General features: G+C 37.3%; 1 protein-coding gene across 1 annotated transcript; it reads left to right on the top strand.

Moving 5' to 3' along the window:
• The first annotated feature begins 6,926 nt into the window (after nucleotides 1-6,926).
• On the top strand, nucleotides 6,927-11,108 carry LOC149138086 (glutamate receptor 3.2-like). The gene is made up of 6 exons (XM_089447251.1): nucleotides 6,927-7,317; nucleotides 7,765-9,089; nucleotides 9,206-9,486; nucleotides 9,570-9,601; nucleotides 9,713-10,107; nucleotides 10,220-11,108. The coding sequence occupies exons 1-6, from the start codon at nucleotides 7,038-7,040 to the stop codon at nucleotides 10,868-10,870; spliced, it is 2,964 nt and encodes a 987-aa protein (XP_089303377.1). The 5' UTR covers nucleotides 6,927-7,037; the 3' UTR covers nucleotides 10,871-11,108.
• Nucleotides 11,109-20,069: the final 8,961 nt, after the last annotated feature.

Genomic DNA, 20,069 nt, shown 5'->3' with positions numbered 1-20,069 from the left:
TGAACAACATCTTTCATCAGTTCCCAGATAAATTTGTATTAATCTTTATTGATGACACACTGATCTATTCTCGGAATGTGGAAGAATACAAGGAACATCTACGTATTGTTCTACAAATCCTACGAGAACACCAGTTGTATGCCAAGTACAGTAAATGTGATTTCTTTAAGGAGAAAATTCAATACTTGGGACACATCATCACTAAGACGGTATTGTCGTAGATCCAGAAAAGATAAGAACCATTATGGAATGGCCAATACCAAAGGATGTAGCCGACATAAGATCATTTATGGGCTTAGCAAGATAATATCGAAGATTTGTGGAGGGTTTCTCCCGCATAGCCTATCCTATCACCTCTCTACAAAATAAAGGCAAAGCGTTCCAATGGACCCCCGATTGTCAAAGGAGCTTTGACCAGCTCAAGCATCTTCTTACCACAACACCAATTCTGAGCATTGCTAATCCTAATAAGGAATATGTGGTTTGCATTGATGCCAGTAAGGAAGGAGTGGGTGGCATATTAATGCAAGAAGTGAGAGTGGTTGCCTACGAATCTAGGAAACTTAAGGAGTATGAGCAAAGGTACTCAACCTACGATTTGGAGTTAACTACAGTCATTCATGCCTTAAAAATGTGGCGGCATTACCTGTTAGGTAAGAAGTTCTTGTTAATGACTGATCACCATAGTCTGATAAACTATTTCAAGCAACCAACTTTAAATGTCAGACAAGCTCGTTGGGCAAATTTCCTGAGTGAATTTGATTTTGAAATTAAACATTTAAAGGGAAAGGAAAACCGGGTGGCAGATGCCTTAAGCCGGAAGGTAAATTGTTTACGAAATTTCTTTTAGTGAATCGCAAACTACCCTTTTTGGGCAGATCCAAGAATTAGTCATACAGGATCCATTATATAAACATTTATGGCAGTAAGCAAAAATTATTAACAACCATGAACAGCAAATGGGTTATGATATAAATGCATAAAATTTATTGATTTTTAAGAAAAGGATATATGTACCTAACCAAGAACACCGTAAAAATCTCATTCTTGATTAATACCGTAAGATTCCTTATGCAAGACATCCCAGGTACCAGAAAATGATTTCTTCCCTGCAGAAAGAATTTTTCTGGCCTAGCATGAAGAAGGAAGTGGCAGAATATTTAGCCAAATTCTTGGAATGCCAGCAAGTGAAAGCTGAGCATCAACATCCAGCAGGGTTACTTCACCCTCTACCTATCCTAGAATGGAAATGGGAAACCATATCTATAGATTTTATTACCAGGTTGCCTAAATCGAGGAAGAAAAATGACTCCATCATGGTGGTGGTGGACAAATTGAGCAAATTTGCTCATTTTATACCTATTCAATCAACTTATAGAGCAGTCCAAATTGCTAACATTTTTATGCAGAACATTTTTAAACTGCACGAAATCCCTAAGATGATTATTTCTGACTGAGATGTAAAATTTACATCAGCCTTCTGGAAAGCCCTCTTTGAAGGGTTGGGCACACAACTGCACTTCAGTACAGCTTACCATCCGCAAACGGATGGGCAGACTGAAAGGGTAAACCAAGTTGTTGAAGACATGCTGCGGATATATGTAATGCAACAGCCCACAAAATGGGAAGATTATTTACATCTAGTGGAGTTTGCATATAACAACGGGTACCATGCATCTCTTCAAATGAGCCCCTTTGAAGTTTTATATGGACGTAAATGCAAAACACCTTTAAGTTGGAGTGGACCAGAGGACAAACTGTTACTAGGGCCGGACATGTTGGAGGAAATGGAGGAAATGGTGAAAAAGGTACAGATTAATTTAAAAGCTGCTCAAGACCGGCAAAAGATTTTTTCCAATCGGAAGAGGAGTTTCCAAGAATTCCAGGTGGGAGATCATGTCTACATTCGAGTGCGAGCCAAGAAAAGCACCTTACAATGGGCTGGGTGTGTAAACTAGCACCCTGATATTGCGGTCCGTTTCAAATCCTAGCTCGAATAGGACCGGTGGCTTATCAACTTGCCTTACCCAGTCATATCTGTGTACACAATGTTTTTCATGTCTCTCTACTTAAGAAATATGTATATGATGCTAATCACATAATCCAATGGCAAGATATCCAGGTAAGATGTATACATATATATGAAGGTATACTTTACAGATTGTGTTAAATAACTAGTTAATGACTTAACATTTTGTTGCAATGTTCAGGTCAAACCAGAAGGCGAGTTCTTGGTCGAACCTCTGGCTATACTAGATCGGAGAGAAGTAATGCTGCGGAAACGAGTTATCACCCAGGTTAAGGTGCAGTGGCAACACTATGGGCCAGAAGAGGCCACCTGGGAAGATGAGCAGGTTATGAGAGAAAACTTTCTGGGTTTATTTGCAGGAGGAGAACATCGGGACGATGTTCCATTTTAGGGGGGGAAGATGTAATATCCCCCATTAATGTAAATATTTATTTTAATTTTACTGCAACCAAACAAACTATTGTTATTTGAATTATAAACTATTTTGGAATTCAATTATTGAAGGATAACATTTTTTAAGTTATGGTAAATATTATTCTTTTACTAGGTAATTAGTTATGGAAAGAGTTATATGTTCCAAAACTAAATCCTAGAGTATTTTTCCAAAAAATGATCAAGAGGATGGGGATCTAAGATTAAGAAGAGGAGAGTTGTGCTGAAAGGTCAGACAGTCTTGAATGGCTATGTCTGGTTAAGACTAGATAGTCGGTAAACTTTGAAGTCTCTAGGAGACAGAGAACTCTGATGGTAAGGAGTAGCACAAAGGGGAAGATTTACCAGAGTAGGTAATCTCACGACAGGGAGGAAATCAAGTGCTAATCTTATATCATTTGGTTCTAGGTAACGTAATCCAGATAAGTACTGAGTTATTATATAAATTATGCACTGAATCTAAGAATCTGTAGCTAGGGAATTGGCTAAATCTATTAAGGATATAATGGTCATTTAATATGCAAAAGTATAGGAATGTCTCTTACCTATGAAAAATGTTATTAGAGTTCTTTATAATATGTCATTAGAATTCTTTATAATGGACTAAAGAAAATAAAGATTCTGAGAAAAAAAACCCTTACTATTTTCCTAGGAATAAGTTGTAATACAAATATCAGAAGATTTTAGAAGTAAACTAGAAGACAAGTAAACCTTGAGAAAGGACAGGATAAGTACTCTCTGTAAATAGAAAGGTTATGATAGATATTTACTATAAAAAAAGAACTAATCACAAGAAGATAGAAATGTTCTGTAAAAAGAAGAAATATCACAGTAACCAGAAAGATAGTTTTCCTACTTTTTTTTCCAATTCAAGATCAACTTTTAAATTCATCTATTGAATAAAAGAATTGGTAAACATTATGAAATAGTTGAGCATTCATAGCTAACAGTAGACAAGCGACTTTACTCCATGAAAATAGGCATACATATGAAGTCTGTGAATACAACAGACATATAACTAATTCCGAATAGATACGACATAAGAACAAGAAAATTTAATAAGAAAACAAACTTGATTATGTAAAGCAGAGGTAGAAACCTCCACGAGTTTTTTTTTTACTGTAATACATGCATCGTTAAGATAGTAATACAAGCCTCAACAGAGGGCATTTAAGCAGTATATTTCATAAGATAAAACACTGAAAATTTACCATTCAAGGAGCTAAAACTATGTAAAAACCTTATACAATTCGAGCCACAATATTTCCAAATAGAGTATGGAGTAAACCCCCGGAAGAATCGAGGAAGGACGACCCTTAGCCTTTTAAAGAAAGAACTTTGTGTTCAATTAAAAACCCAAAACAGAAGTAAAAAATAAAGTGGTAATATAATACAAAACCCCTTATCAAATTTAAAGCACGGTATTAAGCTTTCCATTATCAGGTATAGTGACCCGAGAGCTAATACATTTCAAATAGAAGACTCCACACTCAGCTAAAGCTGCAGATCACCTCGCAATACCAAAATGCGTCATATTAACTTCTGGAACCAAACAAACGAGCTATCAGAGGAGCTATCACTCTCGTGGTCTTAGAGAAACACTTAAAAGATCTCCTTAACAGTCTTAATAACTAGAAGGTCCATTCCTACAAACAAAAACCTCATTCCGAACATAAATAGAAAGGTTCGAATTACCCGGAACTAGTTAAGAATGATGAAACCACGAGGAGGGTTTGCCTCAATGTCAAGGCGAATCTTCCATTCCATGGGGCCGACCTTCCATCACAACAAGAACGACATTAGAGCATGCAAAATAAAAACAATATAGGGACAGGAATAAACACTTGTTTTTACATCTAAATAGAGTAACAGTTAAGCGGAAGGAGATTAATAAACCATACCTCTGTAGACAATAACTCAGGCCCGACCTCCGCAGAACGAATTCTAGAACAATGGGGAGGTTTCAAATCCATCAAAGAATCCTGGGAAGCTAGACAGCGGAAGAAAGTGTCCAGGGAAGTCGGACAGCGGATGAAGACCGCCATCGAAGGGCAGAGTTGAACCACCAGCTCCCAGAAAATTTGAAAGGCAACAATGACTGGAGGAAATACCTCACTGGCGAGAAATGAAAGGATGATAGCTCGAGAACCGTTTGATCTGGTGGGCAGAAAAGAGACGTCGATGAAGGCATCAAATCCCGAGAGCAAGGTAAGACTGAGACAGATGGAGTGCTTCCATGCAGCCACCCGTATATAGTCATGCTCAAGCAGTGAATGCACTTGTGCTTCTTAGGCGAGTTCTTAGGTAATTGCCTGTGGAATATAAATGCAGGGCATGCATAGTACCAAGGTTTAAATTATAAACATGATCATAAACTTTGTAAGTCAAAGGCCCCGTGCCAATGAAATCCCGCCTTTCATAATAACCAATAACTCATTGTATGTAAGGTATACATTGTAATCGATTAAGATTTCGATGTGACAACTAATATGGTTTACGGTAGTGCTTGCTTAATGGTATTTCAGTTATATGTTCATTAAATTCATTTACGTATTATGCAGAAGTGTAGTATGTAGTTAATAATAAAAATAATAAAAATGTTATATATTTATAATGAACACTGATAGGTAGATGTGCTACTATTTTATATATATATATATATATATATATATATATATATATATATATATATATATTAAACTTTATTGAACATGTAAACACGAAAATCGATTTTCATGTTTACATGTCCACTATTCACCATGCTACGGGGTGGGGTAGCACAAGTTTCGAACCCAAGAAAATTTCTAATTCCGCGAGACTTCTTTTATAATTTTTATTTTTTTTATAAAAAATAAAATGTATTTTAAGAAAAATATTACGAATTATATTAATATAACATATTATAAAAAATAAAATGTATTTTAAGAAAAATATTACGAATTATATTTAATATAAAATTAAATGTAGATGAAAATATATTATGAAAACAAATATAAAAATAAAGAATATTAAATTTATTTAAAATATTTATGAAAACAACAACAAAAAAATTATGGAAAAACTAATCTAGCAAAAAGCAATAACATTCATCTTGAAAGTTATAAATAACAAAAAAAAATAAAAAAAAATTATATATGAAAAATTAATAATGATAATAATGGAGAAAAATATTACATTATAAAATAAAAGTAATTTTTTTTTAATGATAAGTAAAAAAATAATTTGACATTATTATATTTAAATTTTTCCATTATAAATAAAATAAATTATTTTTATTTATCTTATCTTTAATATTTATTTTGTATTTTAATTAAATAATATATAACATGAATTTATTATTTAGAAAATTAATTAATAATAAAAGTATATAGTTTTTGTTATTATATTGTTTAAATTACTATTAAATCTCTCTACTAATTTATGAGTTAGAGTATCAAAGTAATAATAAAATTATGTAGTTTTTGTTTAAATAACTAAATTATTATATATGAGTTCGGAGTATGTTTTAAAGTTATTTTTATTTGGCTAATTTAAGGAAATAAGTTAATGGCCCAAGATCTAGAAAGATCTAACAAAACTGAAAGTCTACCTGTTAATAACTACCAAATGAGGTGGTTTTCCATAAATAACAATAATAAACTAACTTGCATGTGCAAAAAACAGCTAGTAATACTTATGTCATTGCTAATTTAAAAAATAGATTATAATACTTATCTCATTGCTAATTTGAAAAATAGATTATAATACATTTTAGTATTTTACTAGAAAAATAAAATAGAATATTATGTTATCAAAATTATTACCACCTAATTTATATTTATATGTTATTTGATTAACAAACTTGGTAATTTATATTTATATGTTATTTGATTAACAAACTTGAACTCTTACTGTATTAGTACACCTTCTGCATTTTCTTCCTCAAGGACTCGGTATCCCAGGTTAACTATCATAACTTCTTAAAATTTTATAAATACTTAGAAAAATATATAAAAACAATAAAATTTAATATTATAATTCATTTGTTCTACTTTCTAAGTTATGTCGATTGCACCTTGCTTCCGCGAAAGAAAGTGATGGAATCTTACAGTATTTTTCAATCCCAGAACGCCCGAATGCATATTTTATTGTCTGTGTCTAGGTGAGCCGGAATAAGAATCCATGTCACTCTCAAGTCAACGTCAACAATACAGAAAAATGATTTCAGCCTCCGATTTTTATTGGATCAATGATTACGGCATTGCCAGGAAGCTGACGAACAGGACAACTGAACTGCAATAAAGAAAGTTAAAACTGTTCAACTTCAATGATACTGTGCAAATTTCTATTGCTTCATTATCACGGTTCTGAACAGAGCAAAATCATGTTAAGTATAAATCAACACGTCACCATTATATTCTTCAATAAACAATCACAACCGTTCAACTATTGCCAGACCATACCTCATAATTCTCCCAAGTCAATCCAGACAAAATAGCGTGTTTCTTTCCGCCTTCTGTTGACAAAATAGAGTTGCAGGGATCTATTTATTGAAATCTTTGGCTCCCGTTGTCTTTGGCTGTAGACGGCAACGATCATGGGGGTTTCCATTCTGAAGTTCTTCGTCTGTCTTCTACATTGTTTAGTGAATTTCTATGGAGAGGATGCAAGGAATGCTGTAGCAGCAGAGGATGGGAGGAGGGCAATTAATATAGGCGTCATACTAGACAAGGATTGGTACGGAATAAGAACGGCCTTTGAATTAGCTGCAGAAGACGTAAATAAGGAGAATAAGCTCCCCAACTCCAGTCGCTTAGCGCTCCACTTTCGCTTTTCAGAATCTGGTGGACAAAATGCAGTCATGGCCGCCTCAGCTGGTATTTATTAAATCCAAATATCACAGCTTAAAATTAGAATTAATTTTAATTGTTTGTATTTTCAATTCAGGATTCAACTGCATTAAACAGATAAAAGGCTAAACCACTGCGACTTTCTATAAAAGAAATTAAAGGGTTGTATCCGGGTCGGTTGAATTTACATTAAAAAATAGTGTTTCCAAATCCAAAATTGCAAAATAGGTGAATTTTGTTTTGAAATATGCACATTTTAAGAAATACAATTCTTCTCAGTTGCGGGGTTCGAATCCCTTAGATTAAGAGGTCTCAGGGTTCGTATCTATTAGATTAAACTTCCCACGCACTATTTTGCTATGGATTTCTACGCAAGATTTTCTACGAAACAGAAAGTGCAGAGCGTTGGATGCAAGAAATCTGAATGATTAAAATAGTTCTAAAAGCATTAAACAAACTGCTGCTTTTCTACAGCTGTAAATCTATTGAAAAAACAAGTGGTGGCCATAATAGGACCACAAACATCGCAAGAAGCCGGGTTCGTGATAGATCTGTGTACTGCTTCAAAGGTGCCAATGATTTCATTCTCTGTAACGGATCCCTTGCTGTCTGCCCACCGTTACCCATATTTCATCCGTTTGCCTCATAGCGACGCCGTCCAGGCCGACGCCATTGCAGCGCTGGTCGAATACTACGGCTGGAGAAAAGTCGTGGCCGTCTACGCCGACAACGACTACGGCACCAGCATGCTGCCCTTTTTGACCGATTCTCTCAGTAACGTGGGATGCGAAATCCCTTACAGATCGGCCATTCCAGCGAACGCAAATGCAAGTGCTACAAGAGCGAAGCTTTCCGAGCTGATGGACATGCAGATCACTAGAGTTTTCGTTGTTCACATGACTTTCGAACTGGGCACTCTTTTCTTCTCAGAAGCTCGGAAGATGGGGATGATGAACAATAGTGAAAATGCATGGATTATTACAGAGGGGTTGAGCGCCGTTCTCGACGTCATGAGCGAATCAAGCATTGCGTCCATGGAAGGTGTTCTAGGAACCAGAAGTTATATTCCAAACTCTACTCAGTTGCTTGATTTTGATCGCAGGTGGAAACAACAGTTCATAGCCGAGAATCCCCCAGATGGAAGGCCGGCAAAGCTCAACATATACGGTTACTATGCCTACGATGCCGTTTGGATGATCGCTCAGGCTCTCCAACGTTTTGGTAATGCCGAATTTAATTTTTCACAGTCCCCAAATAACCCAAATACACAGTTGTCGAATCTTCCAGTTTTCAAACAAGGGGAACAATTGCTACAGCTACTAGGGAACGCCAATCTCAGTGGTTTAAGCGGGCAATTGGAAATAAGTGAAGGGGAGGTTACAGGTGACACGTATGAAATACTCAACGTCTTGGGCAAAGGCAAGGGCTATCGCCCAGTTGGGTACTGGAGATCAAATGGAATTTCTAATTCCTCAGGGGGCAGTGAGCTTGAAAATGTTACTTGGCCAGGAGGATCCACAGACCCACCCCGCGGCTGGGCAACGCCTACCAAAAACAAGCCGTTGAGAATCGCGGTTCCAATTAAAGACGGATTCCACGGGTTTGTCGTCACAGAGACAAATGCATCCGGCGTGCTAGTAGTCCCTGAGGATAATCCGGGCTTTGTAATTGAAATATTTAGAGCCGTTCTCAAAAACCTTTCATATGATGTTCCGCACGAATTCATTCCTTACAATCAGAACGGGTCAGAATTGCCGGGTTACTATGATGACCTAATCCAGCAAGTCTCCTTATCAAAGGTCAGCTGTTAAAAATTTTCTTCCTCTCTTTCTCCATTATCCAGTTCCAGGTATATAAGTGCCTCTTTTTTAAAACCAATCTAATTTGGAGTTTTTCTTTTTAATGCCCTGATCAGGAGTTCGATGCAGCTGTGGGCGATTTTACCATCCTTGCAAACCGCAGCATATATGTGGATTTCACTCAGCCCTATTTTGAATCAGGGCTGGTGATGGTAGTGCCAATAAAGGCAGCCAATCCGAGCAATGCTTGGACATTTGTCCTTCCTTTTACACGAGCCATGTGGGGTACAACCGGAGCATTCTTTGTCTTTACAGGATTAGTTGTTTGGCTGCTTGAACACAAGGTCAACGATACTTTCAGAGGAAAGCCCAAAGCACAAATTACAACCTTCCTATGGTAACTAATTTTCATTTCTGAATCTTTTAAATTAAATATAGAAAAACTGTGTTGATATCTTTTGTGTTAACTAATGTTTGCAGGTTCTCATTTTCCACTCTCTTTTTCTCTCAGAGTAAGTGCGTTATTTACTTTCATTTTTTTATTATATCATTAACGCTTTGATAAACTGTGTTAATCGTTTTATTAGTGATTCAAAAAATTGCAAATGATTTGTCTGATACAGGGGAAAAAGTTGTCAGCAGTTTGGCTCGAGGAGTCATAATAATCTGGCTTTTCGTAGTTCTGATACTGCAATCTAGCTACACAGCAAATCTCACAGCAATCTTAACAGCAAAACAAATGCAGCCGACCATTGAAGACGTAGAGTCTCTGAAATCCAGCGGACTGCCAGTGGGTTACAACGCGGGATCTTTTGTAGGCGAATACCTGGTAGAGCACCTGGGGATAGAGCGCAAGAAGCTAAAGGGGTATTCATCACCACAAGAATATGCAAACGCGCTGTCAAATGGATCAGTGGCTGCCATATTTGACGAAATCCCTTATATTTGCATTTTCCTGTCTGAACAAAGGGGATTCACAATAGTTGGCGACACATATAGAACCGGGGGCTTAGGCTTCGTATGTTTCCATCACATTCATTTTATTTGTTGCTATAGGGTTAAGACTAGTAAAATTGTACTCGTTTTTGGTGTTCGAAACATACAGTGACTTTGATTTTATTTATTCACAGGCATTTCCGAAGGGATCTCCGCTCGTATCGGACATGTCAACGTCGGTGTTGGAGGTTGCAGAGGGCCCGAAAAGTCAGGAAATGCGGAAGAAATATTTCAACAACAGTACAGACTGTAGCAGCGGAGGGCCTCAAGAAAATTCGAATAGGCTAAGCATGGAGAGCTTCTGGGGCCTCTTCCTCATTACGGGTTCCGCTTCAGCGATGGGTTTGCTCATATATTTGGGCCGTCTCCTTTACACATATGTTCGCCATCGCCTTCCACAGGAGCAACAGCACTTCCCCTCCACAAAACATTTAATCTCAAGCCGCTTGAAAAGCTTCCTGAATTACATGGACGAGAAAAAGGAATCCGAAAACTCTAAGGAAACCAGTGGAGAAAGTGATGAAAATCTCCCTAAGGCCCCCAATTTTGGTACCAGTATTTCTACTCCGCCGGCGTGGGAAAGTCCAGTAAGCGTAAACACCGGTGGTCACATAGAAGAAGAACGAAGCGACTATGAAGACACCGGTGGTCACATAGAAGGCGGCGGCGGTGTAACCACCGGTGGAGATCCCATAGAAGAAGACGACGACTATGAAGACACCTCCTCCTCCGCGTGGTCATCGCGCTCTTCTTCATTCCTTTGGCTGCCGGGGGCAACATCTTAATGATCAAGAGCTTCAAAACACACCCTTTGCTTAATCACGTCTGTGCTGGATGCGACACTTGTTTAATATTTCGTTGGCTTTCAATAATCACAGCTGTAACTTTTAAAACTGGTTTGTACCTTACTTCTTCATACTAAAGAATAGAAAACAATTAGGAGTGGGACAACTCTTCGGTTAGAGAATATAGACTAATTTATAGTTTTATTCAAGGCTGGTACTCTGTAAGGCACAGACTTTCTTCAAATATTTTCATTACATTTAATAAAACAAACTCTTAAAAAACTTATCTGTTAAATCATTATAATTTATAATATTGATTGATTTAACAGTTACCATTGTAATTTATAATATTGGTTGATAAAAGAGTTATATAATATTTGTTAGCTATTCAATAATCACATTGTAACTTGTAAAACTGGTTTGTATAAGTCTGTTGGATATTGGTAGCTTGGAAATTTGAATTAAATTATATTTTTTTTAATGGCGTTTCATACATTATTTTTAAAAAAGGGTGGGAATATGTCTATTAATATTTGGAAGCATGTAATTATATTTGACACTTAAGCTTCAACAATCCAAAAAGAAAGATTTTTTTTTTTTAAATGTTATTTGCAATCATTGTAAATCAAATTTAGTTTTTTTGTTTATGAAACTCTTCTATAACAATGATCTACCTTAGGAGGAGTTTGTTAAAAGTGTAGTAAGAAAAACTCAATTTGACTTAGCCTTGGTCAAATTGAGAAAATTTGACATTTCCACATCAGTAGACAACTTGGAGGTAGTTAACTGGGGTGACATAGCTCTTGTCACTCAGTTATCTCAATAAATTCGAGTTAGAGGCTTTGGAGATCACTAATGCAAGTGTGCTTGCTAATTTATAGCAATCCAATTCAGTTATTTCAAGTTGTACTCAGTTAAACTAGTTCTAACAGTTAATAGAACTAGTTGGAGGTTAGTTGTGCAGTGGGACAACAATCCGACTTAGAGATCATCTAATTAATTGATCAATCAACCAAAAATAACTCATGCATGCAAGTAATTCGAATTGCTCAATTATGGTGAGATTCCAAGGTTGTGTAACAACAATTGTAGACTAGTTTTGAGTGCACAAGTGTTGCATGCAATCAATGATCAATCCTTGGGAATTATGCAATTGTTTTGGAGGAAATTCCTAAAGAATAAAGCCTAATTTCCTTAGGAACTGCGCAAGGAAATAGGAGCTCAGGTGGGGGGGCATAAATTGGCTAATTCTGGGTCAGAGCTTCTCATTAGAACAAGAATTTCGAAGTTGTTCCTCGGGAGGTTCGAATTTGCAGCTTGATTGTAGCAAGATTTCTTCAAAGTTGGGAGAATAGCCTTCAATGGATTGAGTTAGTGTATGCCTTGGAAGGCAGATCAAATTTCATTGCCAGAAAGGATCGCATGGAGGCAGTGCTTGATGATAATGGATTGCTGGAATATGTCAAGACAGACATTCCAAAACTAGGATCAGTTGATGCCTAGAACCTACCCCAATGGAAGAAATATGTGGCCAAGACAATCTTGGAGGGAGTGAGAGACCACATCGTCTTAAATCTCCATGGAAAAGAAACTCCTTTCACAATGTGGAAGGCATTGACTGAGTTATTCGAGGGAGTGAGAGAGCACATTGTCTCAAATCTCCATGGAAAAGAAATTCCTTTTGCAGTTTGGAAGCCACTAACTGCGTTATTTCTAGAATAGCAGTGACCATAGGAAACTGATCATCAAAGACAAACTTCAAAACATTAAGATGCAGAAGAATGATACTATTCTATAGTATCTCACCAAATTTACACAAGTTCGGGATGAGCTTGGAGGGGTTGGTATGAATGTTGCATAAGATGACCTTATGAGCCTATCTCTTTTAGGCCTTCCAAAATCCTGACACAACTACCACACCGGGGTTTCACTGACAAAGAAATACCATATCACGTGTGTTCATATTGGATAATAAAAAGTGAGGAAAAAATGAAATAATATATTGAGCATATAATAGGGGAATAAAGGGGTTTTATATGTTATATAGCAATATGTGTATTATAAGGTATTGTTTATACAATACATTGGCCACGCGGAGGCAAAAAATAAGTGGGATGGAGAAATAGAGGTTCAAGAGTATTGTGGGAGTATTGAGAGTGGGAGGGAGAAAGAAAAGACTATTGTAGTATTAGGTCCACAGGAGCCTAATATTCAAACCTATGGCCCTAGTATTGACATGCAATTCATGGTAATGTTAAATTCTTAAAGTAAAAGTGACATTCTCCTTTATCTTTCATTTTCATCCTTTTACTTAAATTTTTAACATTACCATGAAACAACTCAGGATGTTTGAGAGTGGTTCCGATCTCATTAGATTTCATATGGAGAAACTAGAATTTTAGATCTCACTCGAAATGCAACAAACTTATTAGTTTTTATGGAATTCAGGATTGGGGTGATTGTAATGTTTCCATTGAATTTTGTGATGTACTAGGGTAAGGAACTCGTATTTAACCAAGAGAACCAAGCCCTCTATGTACCTTGATGTTAGTGGCATTGGTTGTCAGACTCCTCTATCATGACCCTACTAAAAATGTACCCGTCACTCAAACAAAATCTTGACTTGACATGTTACATTTTTCCTATTTTATGTTAATGCTTAGAGGGTGATATTAAAGACAAAGTTCCCAAGATAACCAGTGATTTTGATGATATGTAGGTATTTGTTATAGCATGATTTTTTTGGATGATAGAGGCCATCAAAAGCCTACTTGTTGATGTATTTTCAGTTCATAGATGGATTTCACTCGATGTTATTTTGGTTATGTGCACCCTTACATGCTATATAAATGAGAACTTGTAATTTGTGGACCTGTGCTTGATGAAGATTATAACTACTAGATTAATGATGTTATATGTTTTAATATATGTTTTGATATTTTGTTATCACAAATTCATCATTCTACATTATTTTGTTGACATATATGCATCAAAATATAATATATATATATATATGTTGGCATTATGTTTCAGGTGTTGTCCTTGATGGCAAACTCTTTCAGGTGGTAAATCAAGAAGGACGCAGGAAATATGTTCAGCAAATGCGTCCCCGCAAGTCTACCATACAGAACCCGCGTCCAGGGACGCTGGCCAGCCGTTCAGAAGGTGCGTCCGCCCAGTGCACACATTTCAAGGTAGAGAAAAGCTCGTGGGGGCTTCTTGTGTGGTATCTAGCCGACGGTTGTGTGTTTCTATGGTGTCGGCTCGTGGTATTGTTCCACGCTTTGGGGAGAAGCTTGCCTATATAAAGCAAAGGAGTTCATTTGGATTAATCATCATCTTGGTTGATCATCTCTTGGTGAGATCTAGTCCATATCTTTAAGGGTAAATCTTCTAATGGACTACGATCTATATGGCGCATGATCAGATCTGTGGATCTGAGTGTTTGGGTTGGTTCTGAAGTCCTCTTATCTTCTATATCTAAAGGGACGCAGATTCAGTGAAGGGAAAGTGCGCCGGGACGCAGTACAGTAAAGGATCAGGTGCGTCTCTGTAGCGAAGGACGCGGCGCGACTGTGGTATTGGGTGCGTCTCTGAAGCGAAAGACGCGGCGCGATAGTGTTGATGTGTGCGTCGGTCGCAGACAAGCAAAAAGGAACAGTGCGTCGGCACGCAGAACAGCATAAGGTATACTGCGTCCAGTCGCAGGCCACAGAAAGAAAATATGCGTCCCTGTCTTAAGATGATCTGTTGACTGTATATTTTTGTTCATAAGGTGTTCTGGGTTGTTTCTGTAATTACTGATCTGATATCTATAGTAGACTGTATCTGTTGTATACTTGTTGATCATTTGATTCTTCATGAAAAGAAGTAGGGGGTTGTAGCTCCCTTCCAGGAGAAGTCTGGAAAACGAGAAAGAGTTGTAGCTCTTTGCAGGTTGCAGCCTGCGTGCTGGTAAAGGACTGCACCAGTACAAAATCATTGTAAAAAGAAATTCTTGAAAGAAGATAGAGACATTATTGCAGCAGGTGGTTTTTCTCCCGCATTGGGTTTCCACCTTACATCTTGTGTTCTTTGGTGTGACTGTCTATTTTCTTTATTCATGCTCATTGTTTTATGGTACTGATATGCAAGAATATTTCAAAAGATCAAATAAGGAAGATTTGGTAAATTGCTAGATAATACTGATTCACCCCCCTCTCAGTATTATTTCCAACAATTGGAATCAGAGCAGGTCCTTCAGAACAGCTTGATCGCTTGAAGGTAGATCGATCATCATGAGCAACTACGAGAGAGAAGCATCAATCAGGCCACCCGTCTTTGATGGGACAAACTTCAATTATTGGAAGGTAAGAGTTACTGCATATCTTCAATCTCTTGGTACAGAAGTTTGGAACATTGTAGAATCAGGCTATGCCTTTCCTTCAGTTACTCCTACAGATCCAGCTGAGAAAAAGCAGTATGAAACAAATGCAAAAGCAGTCAGTACTCTATTAGGAAGTATATCTCAAACAGAGTTCATGAAGGTCATGCACTTCAAATCAGCAAAAGAAATATGGGACAAAATGATCACTAGCTATGAAGGAGATGAACAGGTAAAAGAAGCTAAACTTCAAACTCTCAGGATTCAATATGAGACTCTCAAGATGTATAATGATGAAAGTGTGGCTAATTATTTTCTTCGGGTAGATGAGATTGTTAATTGTATGAAAAATTTGGGTGAAGAAATAAAAGAGACTATAGTAGTTCAAAAGATTCTAAGATCTTTATCTCCCAAGTTTGAATCTAAAGTATCTGCAGTAGAAGAAAAGGAAAATCTCTGTGTTCTCACTATGTCTCAGCTGCATGGAATTCTAACTGCTTATGAAATGAGAAAGGGAGGTCCATCAGACAGAAGGGAAGCTGCTTTTAAAGCATCAGGCAAAGAAGATCACTATGAAGCAAGTCATGTTCCAGAAGAAGAGGAAGAAGAATCAAACTTTGTCAGAAATCTTCAAAGGGGTTCTGGAAGGTTCAGAGGTAAGCTACCTTTCAAATGTTTTGCTTGTGGAAGAGTAGGTCATTATGCTGCAAAATGTTCTTATAAGGATAAAGGAAAGGAACGAGTTAGATGGAACAAGAAACAGGGTACAAATAAGAAAAGCTACTACACCCATGAAGATAGCGATGGCTTATCAAACAGTGATGAAGATGAACAAGGTAACAAATATAGATTGTTAATGGCATTTGAAGATGATAATTATGAGGATGCTATAGATGTGGATAACCTTTATGATGAAATTACTAGACTCAAGAGATGTATAGAAGAAAAGAACATGATTATTGATACTCTACAATTTCAGATTGATGAAAAGGAAAAACATCTTGAAAAATTAGAAGGTGAAATTGTTGGTCTTAGAAAAGAAATTGAGAAAACAAAAACTATTAATCTCAAGTTTGTCAAAGGATCTGAAACGTTGAATGAGATTATCAGTGTGCAGCGGTCTCCACTAAATAAGACAGGTCTGGGCTACAATGGAGAAACTTCTCAAGCTTCCACTTCAAAAAGTTATCTTGATGCAGCAAGAAGAAATGAGCAAGAACACAAGGAAGATCATCAGGTAAAGCAGGGACAAACTTCAAACTATCAGGGGCAATCCAGCTTAAGGGTGAACAAAAGCCACAACCAGCCACAGGTAAAATCTTCTCAATTTGGTTCAAGAATAGATGAAAATAGAAATTACAATCAGTTGGTTGGTAGATTCAATAATCGCAGAAACTTCTTCAATGGACAATGCTTTTCTTGCCATAACTTTGGTCACAAAGCAGCCCAATGTGTTGCGTATAAAACAATCATGACTAGGGAAGCTCAAAAACAAAGAAGCATGACAGGGATTACAAAAAGGACCTATAACAATTTTTCAGCTCTTGAAAATGAAGTTGAATGCTCTATTTGCAATAATTTTGGACATGAAGATGTTGAATGCAGAAGCAGGTTTCCGGAAAGAAAGGTACAAGAACAAAAAAGGGAACAAACCTCAGGCACCAAAACATGGAAAATAAAGGAACCTCAAACAGAAAGATGTGGGATAGCATTCTATGCAGAAGGACAAGAAAATCTATGGTACATTGACAGTGGATGTTCAAAGCATATGACAGGTGATAAAGAAAAACTTGAATCTTATTCTAATTTAGAAAAGGGAAAGAAAGTCTCTTTTGGAAATGATACTCCTGCAACTATAAAAGGAAAAGGTATTGCTCCTTTAAAAGAAGATGTTAAGGCTGGAAATGTTTTGTTTGTTGATGGACTAAAGCATAATCTTCTAAGTGTAAGCCAGATGTGTGATCAAAGAACCGAGGTTATATTCAGATCAAATGGATGTCTTGTTCGTGATCTTGATACAGGTAAAACAGTTCTCAAAGGAAAAAGAACTTCAAATAATCTATACATTTTTGATGAAGAACAACAACAATGCTATCTAAGCAAGGATGAAGAGCACTGGTTATGGCATCGAAGGTTGGGACATCTAAGCTTCTCACAAATAAGGAAAGCTTGCAAATATCAGGCAGTTCGCGATCTTCCAGATATCAAGATTCCTGACAACACCATGTGCAGATCATGTCAGTTTGGAAAACAGACTAGAACTAACTTTCCAGAGAAAGAAGGATCAGCCAGCATGCCTCTTGAGCTAGTACATACAGATGTATGTGGACCATTCAGAAAAAGAACACCTAGAGGAGAGGAATACTTGATATTATTTATTGACGATTTCTCCAGGTTTGTTTGGTTAGGACTTATGAAGCACAAAGATGAAGCTTTCGAAAAGTTCAAATCCTTCAAAGCCTTGGCTGAAAATGAATCAGGTCACAAGATTAAGTGCCTCAGATCCGACAGAGGTGGAGAATTTACTTCAAATGAATTTTTTGATTTCTGTGATGAACATGGAATAAGGAGAGAATTTTCTACAGCTAGAACTCCTCAGCAAAATGGAGTAGTGGAAAGAATGAACAGAACAATCCAGCAAATGGCTCGTGCTATGCTTGATGAATCAGGAACTCCTGCAACCTTCTGGGGTGAAGCTGCACATGCGGCAGTTATTATTCTCAACAAGACAAATGTCCGAGTGAACAGCACTCAAACTCCTCATGAGCTCTGGAGTGGTAAAACTCCTTCGGTAAAGCACTTCAAAATCTTTGGGAGCAAATGCTATATCAAAAATACTGAGGAGCAGCTTGGCAAACTTGATCCTAGAGCAGATGAAGGAATTCTTCTTGGCTACTCTCCACATAGCAAAGCATACAAATGCTACAATAAAAGACTTGGCAGAATTGTTGACAGCATTGATGTAGTGGTTGATGAGAAAGGATACATTCCTAGGCAAATACATCGTGAAGACATTGAAGAAGATGAAAGCTACCCTCAAAGACAGAATGATGAAGAAGAAGAACCGCAAGAACAATTTCAAGACGGACCTCACGAAGAAACAGAAGAAAGAACAAGAATAGAAGAAAAGACTCCATCCAGATATGTTCAAAAGAACCATCCAGAATCTCAGATCATGGGACAAAAGGAAGCAGGTATACAAACTAGAAGAACAGTTGCAGAAGCTTCAAGTTATTTGGCATTACTCTCCTCTACTGAACCACAAAATGTGAAAGAAGCATGCAAAGATGAATGTTGGGTGAAAGCAATGGATGAAGAACTTGAGCAAATCGAAAAGAACAACACTTGGGAGCTGGTTCCTAGACCAAAGGATAAGAATGTTATCGGAACAAAATGGGTTTTCAAAAATAAATTGAATGAAAATGGAGAAGTAATTAGAAACAAAGCCAGACTTGTTTGTAAAGGGTATGCACAGCAAGAAGGAATAGACTTTGAAGAAACTTTTGCTCCTGTTGCAAGACTTGAGGCCATCCGAATGTTTCTTGCTCTCTCAAGTTGTCAGAACTTCAAAGTATTTCAAATGGATGTGAAATCAGCTTTTCTGAATGGAGACTTGGATGAAGAAGTGTACATTGAACAGCCAGATGGTTTCATTCTTGGAAACGATCCAAATCTTGTATGCCGATTAAAAAAGGCTCTCTATGGTCTCAAACAAGCTCCAAGGGCTTGGTACTACCGGTTGGACAAATATCTTCATCAACAAGGTTTTTCAAAAGGTTCAGCAGATAGCAATCTTTATATAAAAGTTGAAAATGAAAAATTACTAATACTTGTTGTGTATGTAGATGACATTATTTTTGGCAGTAATGAAGAAGCTATGAGTCAAAGCTTTGCCTCAGTCATGCAGAAAGAATTTGAGATGTCCTTGCTAGGAGAACTGACATACTTTCTTGGTTTGCAAATCCAACAAAAGAAAGGAGGAATCCTTTTATCTCAAACCAAGTATCTCAAGCAGATTTTGAAGAAATATGGCATGGAAGATGCAAAACCAGTATGTACACCCATGGTTACAGGATGTAGTCTCAGTGCAAATGACGAATCTGCAGCAGTTCATCAACCAACCTACAGATCTATGATTGGAAGTCTACTATATTTGACAGGTACCCGACCAGACATCATGCATGCAGTTGGAATAGTTGGAAGGTTTCAGGCAAATCCAAAGGAGACTCATCTTCAAGCAGTAAAGAGAATCTTCAAATATCTTCAAGGGACTCAAAATTATGGCCTATGGTATCCTAGAGATACAGATCTCACTCTTCATGCTTATACAGATGCAGATTGGGCCGGAAGCGTGGATGACAGGAAAAGCACAAGTGGTGGTGCATTCTTTATGGGTTCTAGACTGGTATCTTGGTTCAGCAAGAAACAGAGTTCAATTGCCTTGTCTACAGCTGAAGCGGAATATGTTGCGGCTGCATCTTGTTGCACCCAACTTCTTTGGATGATGCAGACTTTGCAGGATTATCAAATCACTTGTACACCTCCTATTCCTATCTTATGTGACAACACAAGTGCAATCAGCATCTCAAAGAATCCGGTTATGCATTCAAAAACCAAGCACATACCAATCAAGTACCATTTTCTCCGGGAACAAGTACTTGAACAGAAGGTCAAGTTGGAGTATGTTCCTTCTAAGGAACAAGTTGCTGATATTTTCACCAAACCGTTGCCCAGGGACACTTTTGAATACCTCAGGCAAAAGCTGGGGGTTGTTGATGCATCATCTCACTGTTAACCATCTTCCTATTGATGGTATAGGCTCAGGGGGAGCACATA

Source organism: Pinus tabuliformis, chromosome X (assembly GCF_031772625.1).
Source record: "Pinus tabuliformis cultivar Carrire ecotype Pingquan chromosome X, CPIR1, whole genome shotgun sequence".
NCBI classification, from domain to species: Eukaryota; Viridiplantae; Streptophyta; class Pinopsida; order Pinales; family Pinaceae; genus Pinus; species Pinus tabuliformis.
This window is presented reverse-complemented; position numbering and strand designations above follow the sequence as displayed.

Excerpts from the sequence above, each read along its gene's own strand:
- LOC149138086 (XM_089447251.1), top strand. The coding sequence starts at position 7,038 with ATGGGGGTTTCCATTCTGAAGTTCTTCGTCTGTCTTCTACATTGTTTA. Across the intron at positions 9,487-9,569 it reads CAAATTACAACCTTCCTATG|GTTCTCATTTTCCACTCTCT; the intron begins GTAACTAATTTT and ends TAATGTTTGCAG. Across the intron at positions 9,602-9,712 it reads CACTCTCTTTTTCTCTCAGA|GGGAAAAAGTTGTCAGCAGT; the intron begins GTAAGTGCGTTA and ends TGTCTGATACAG.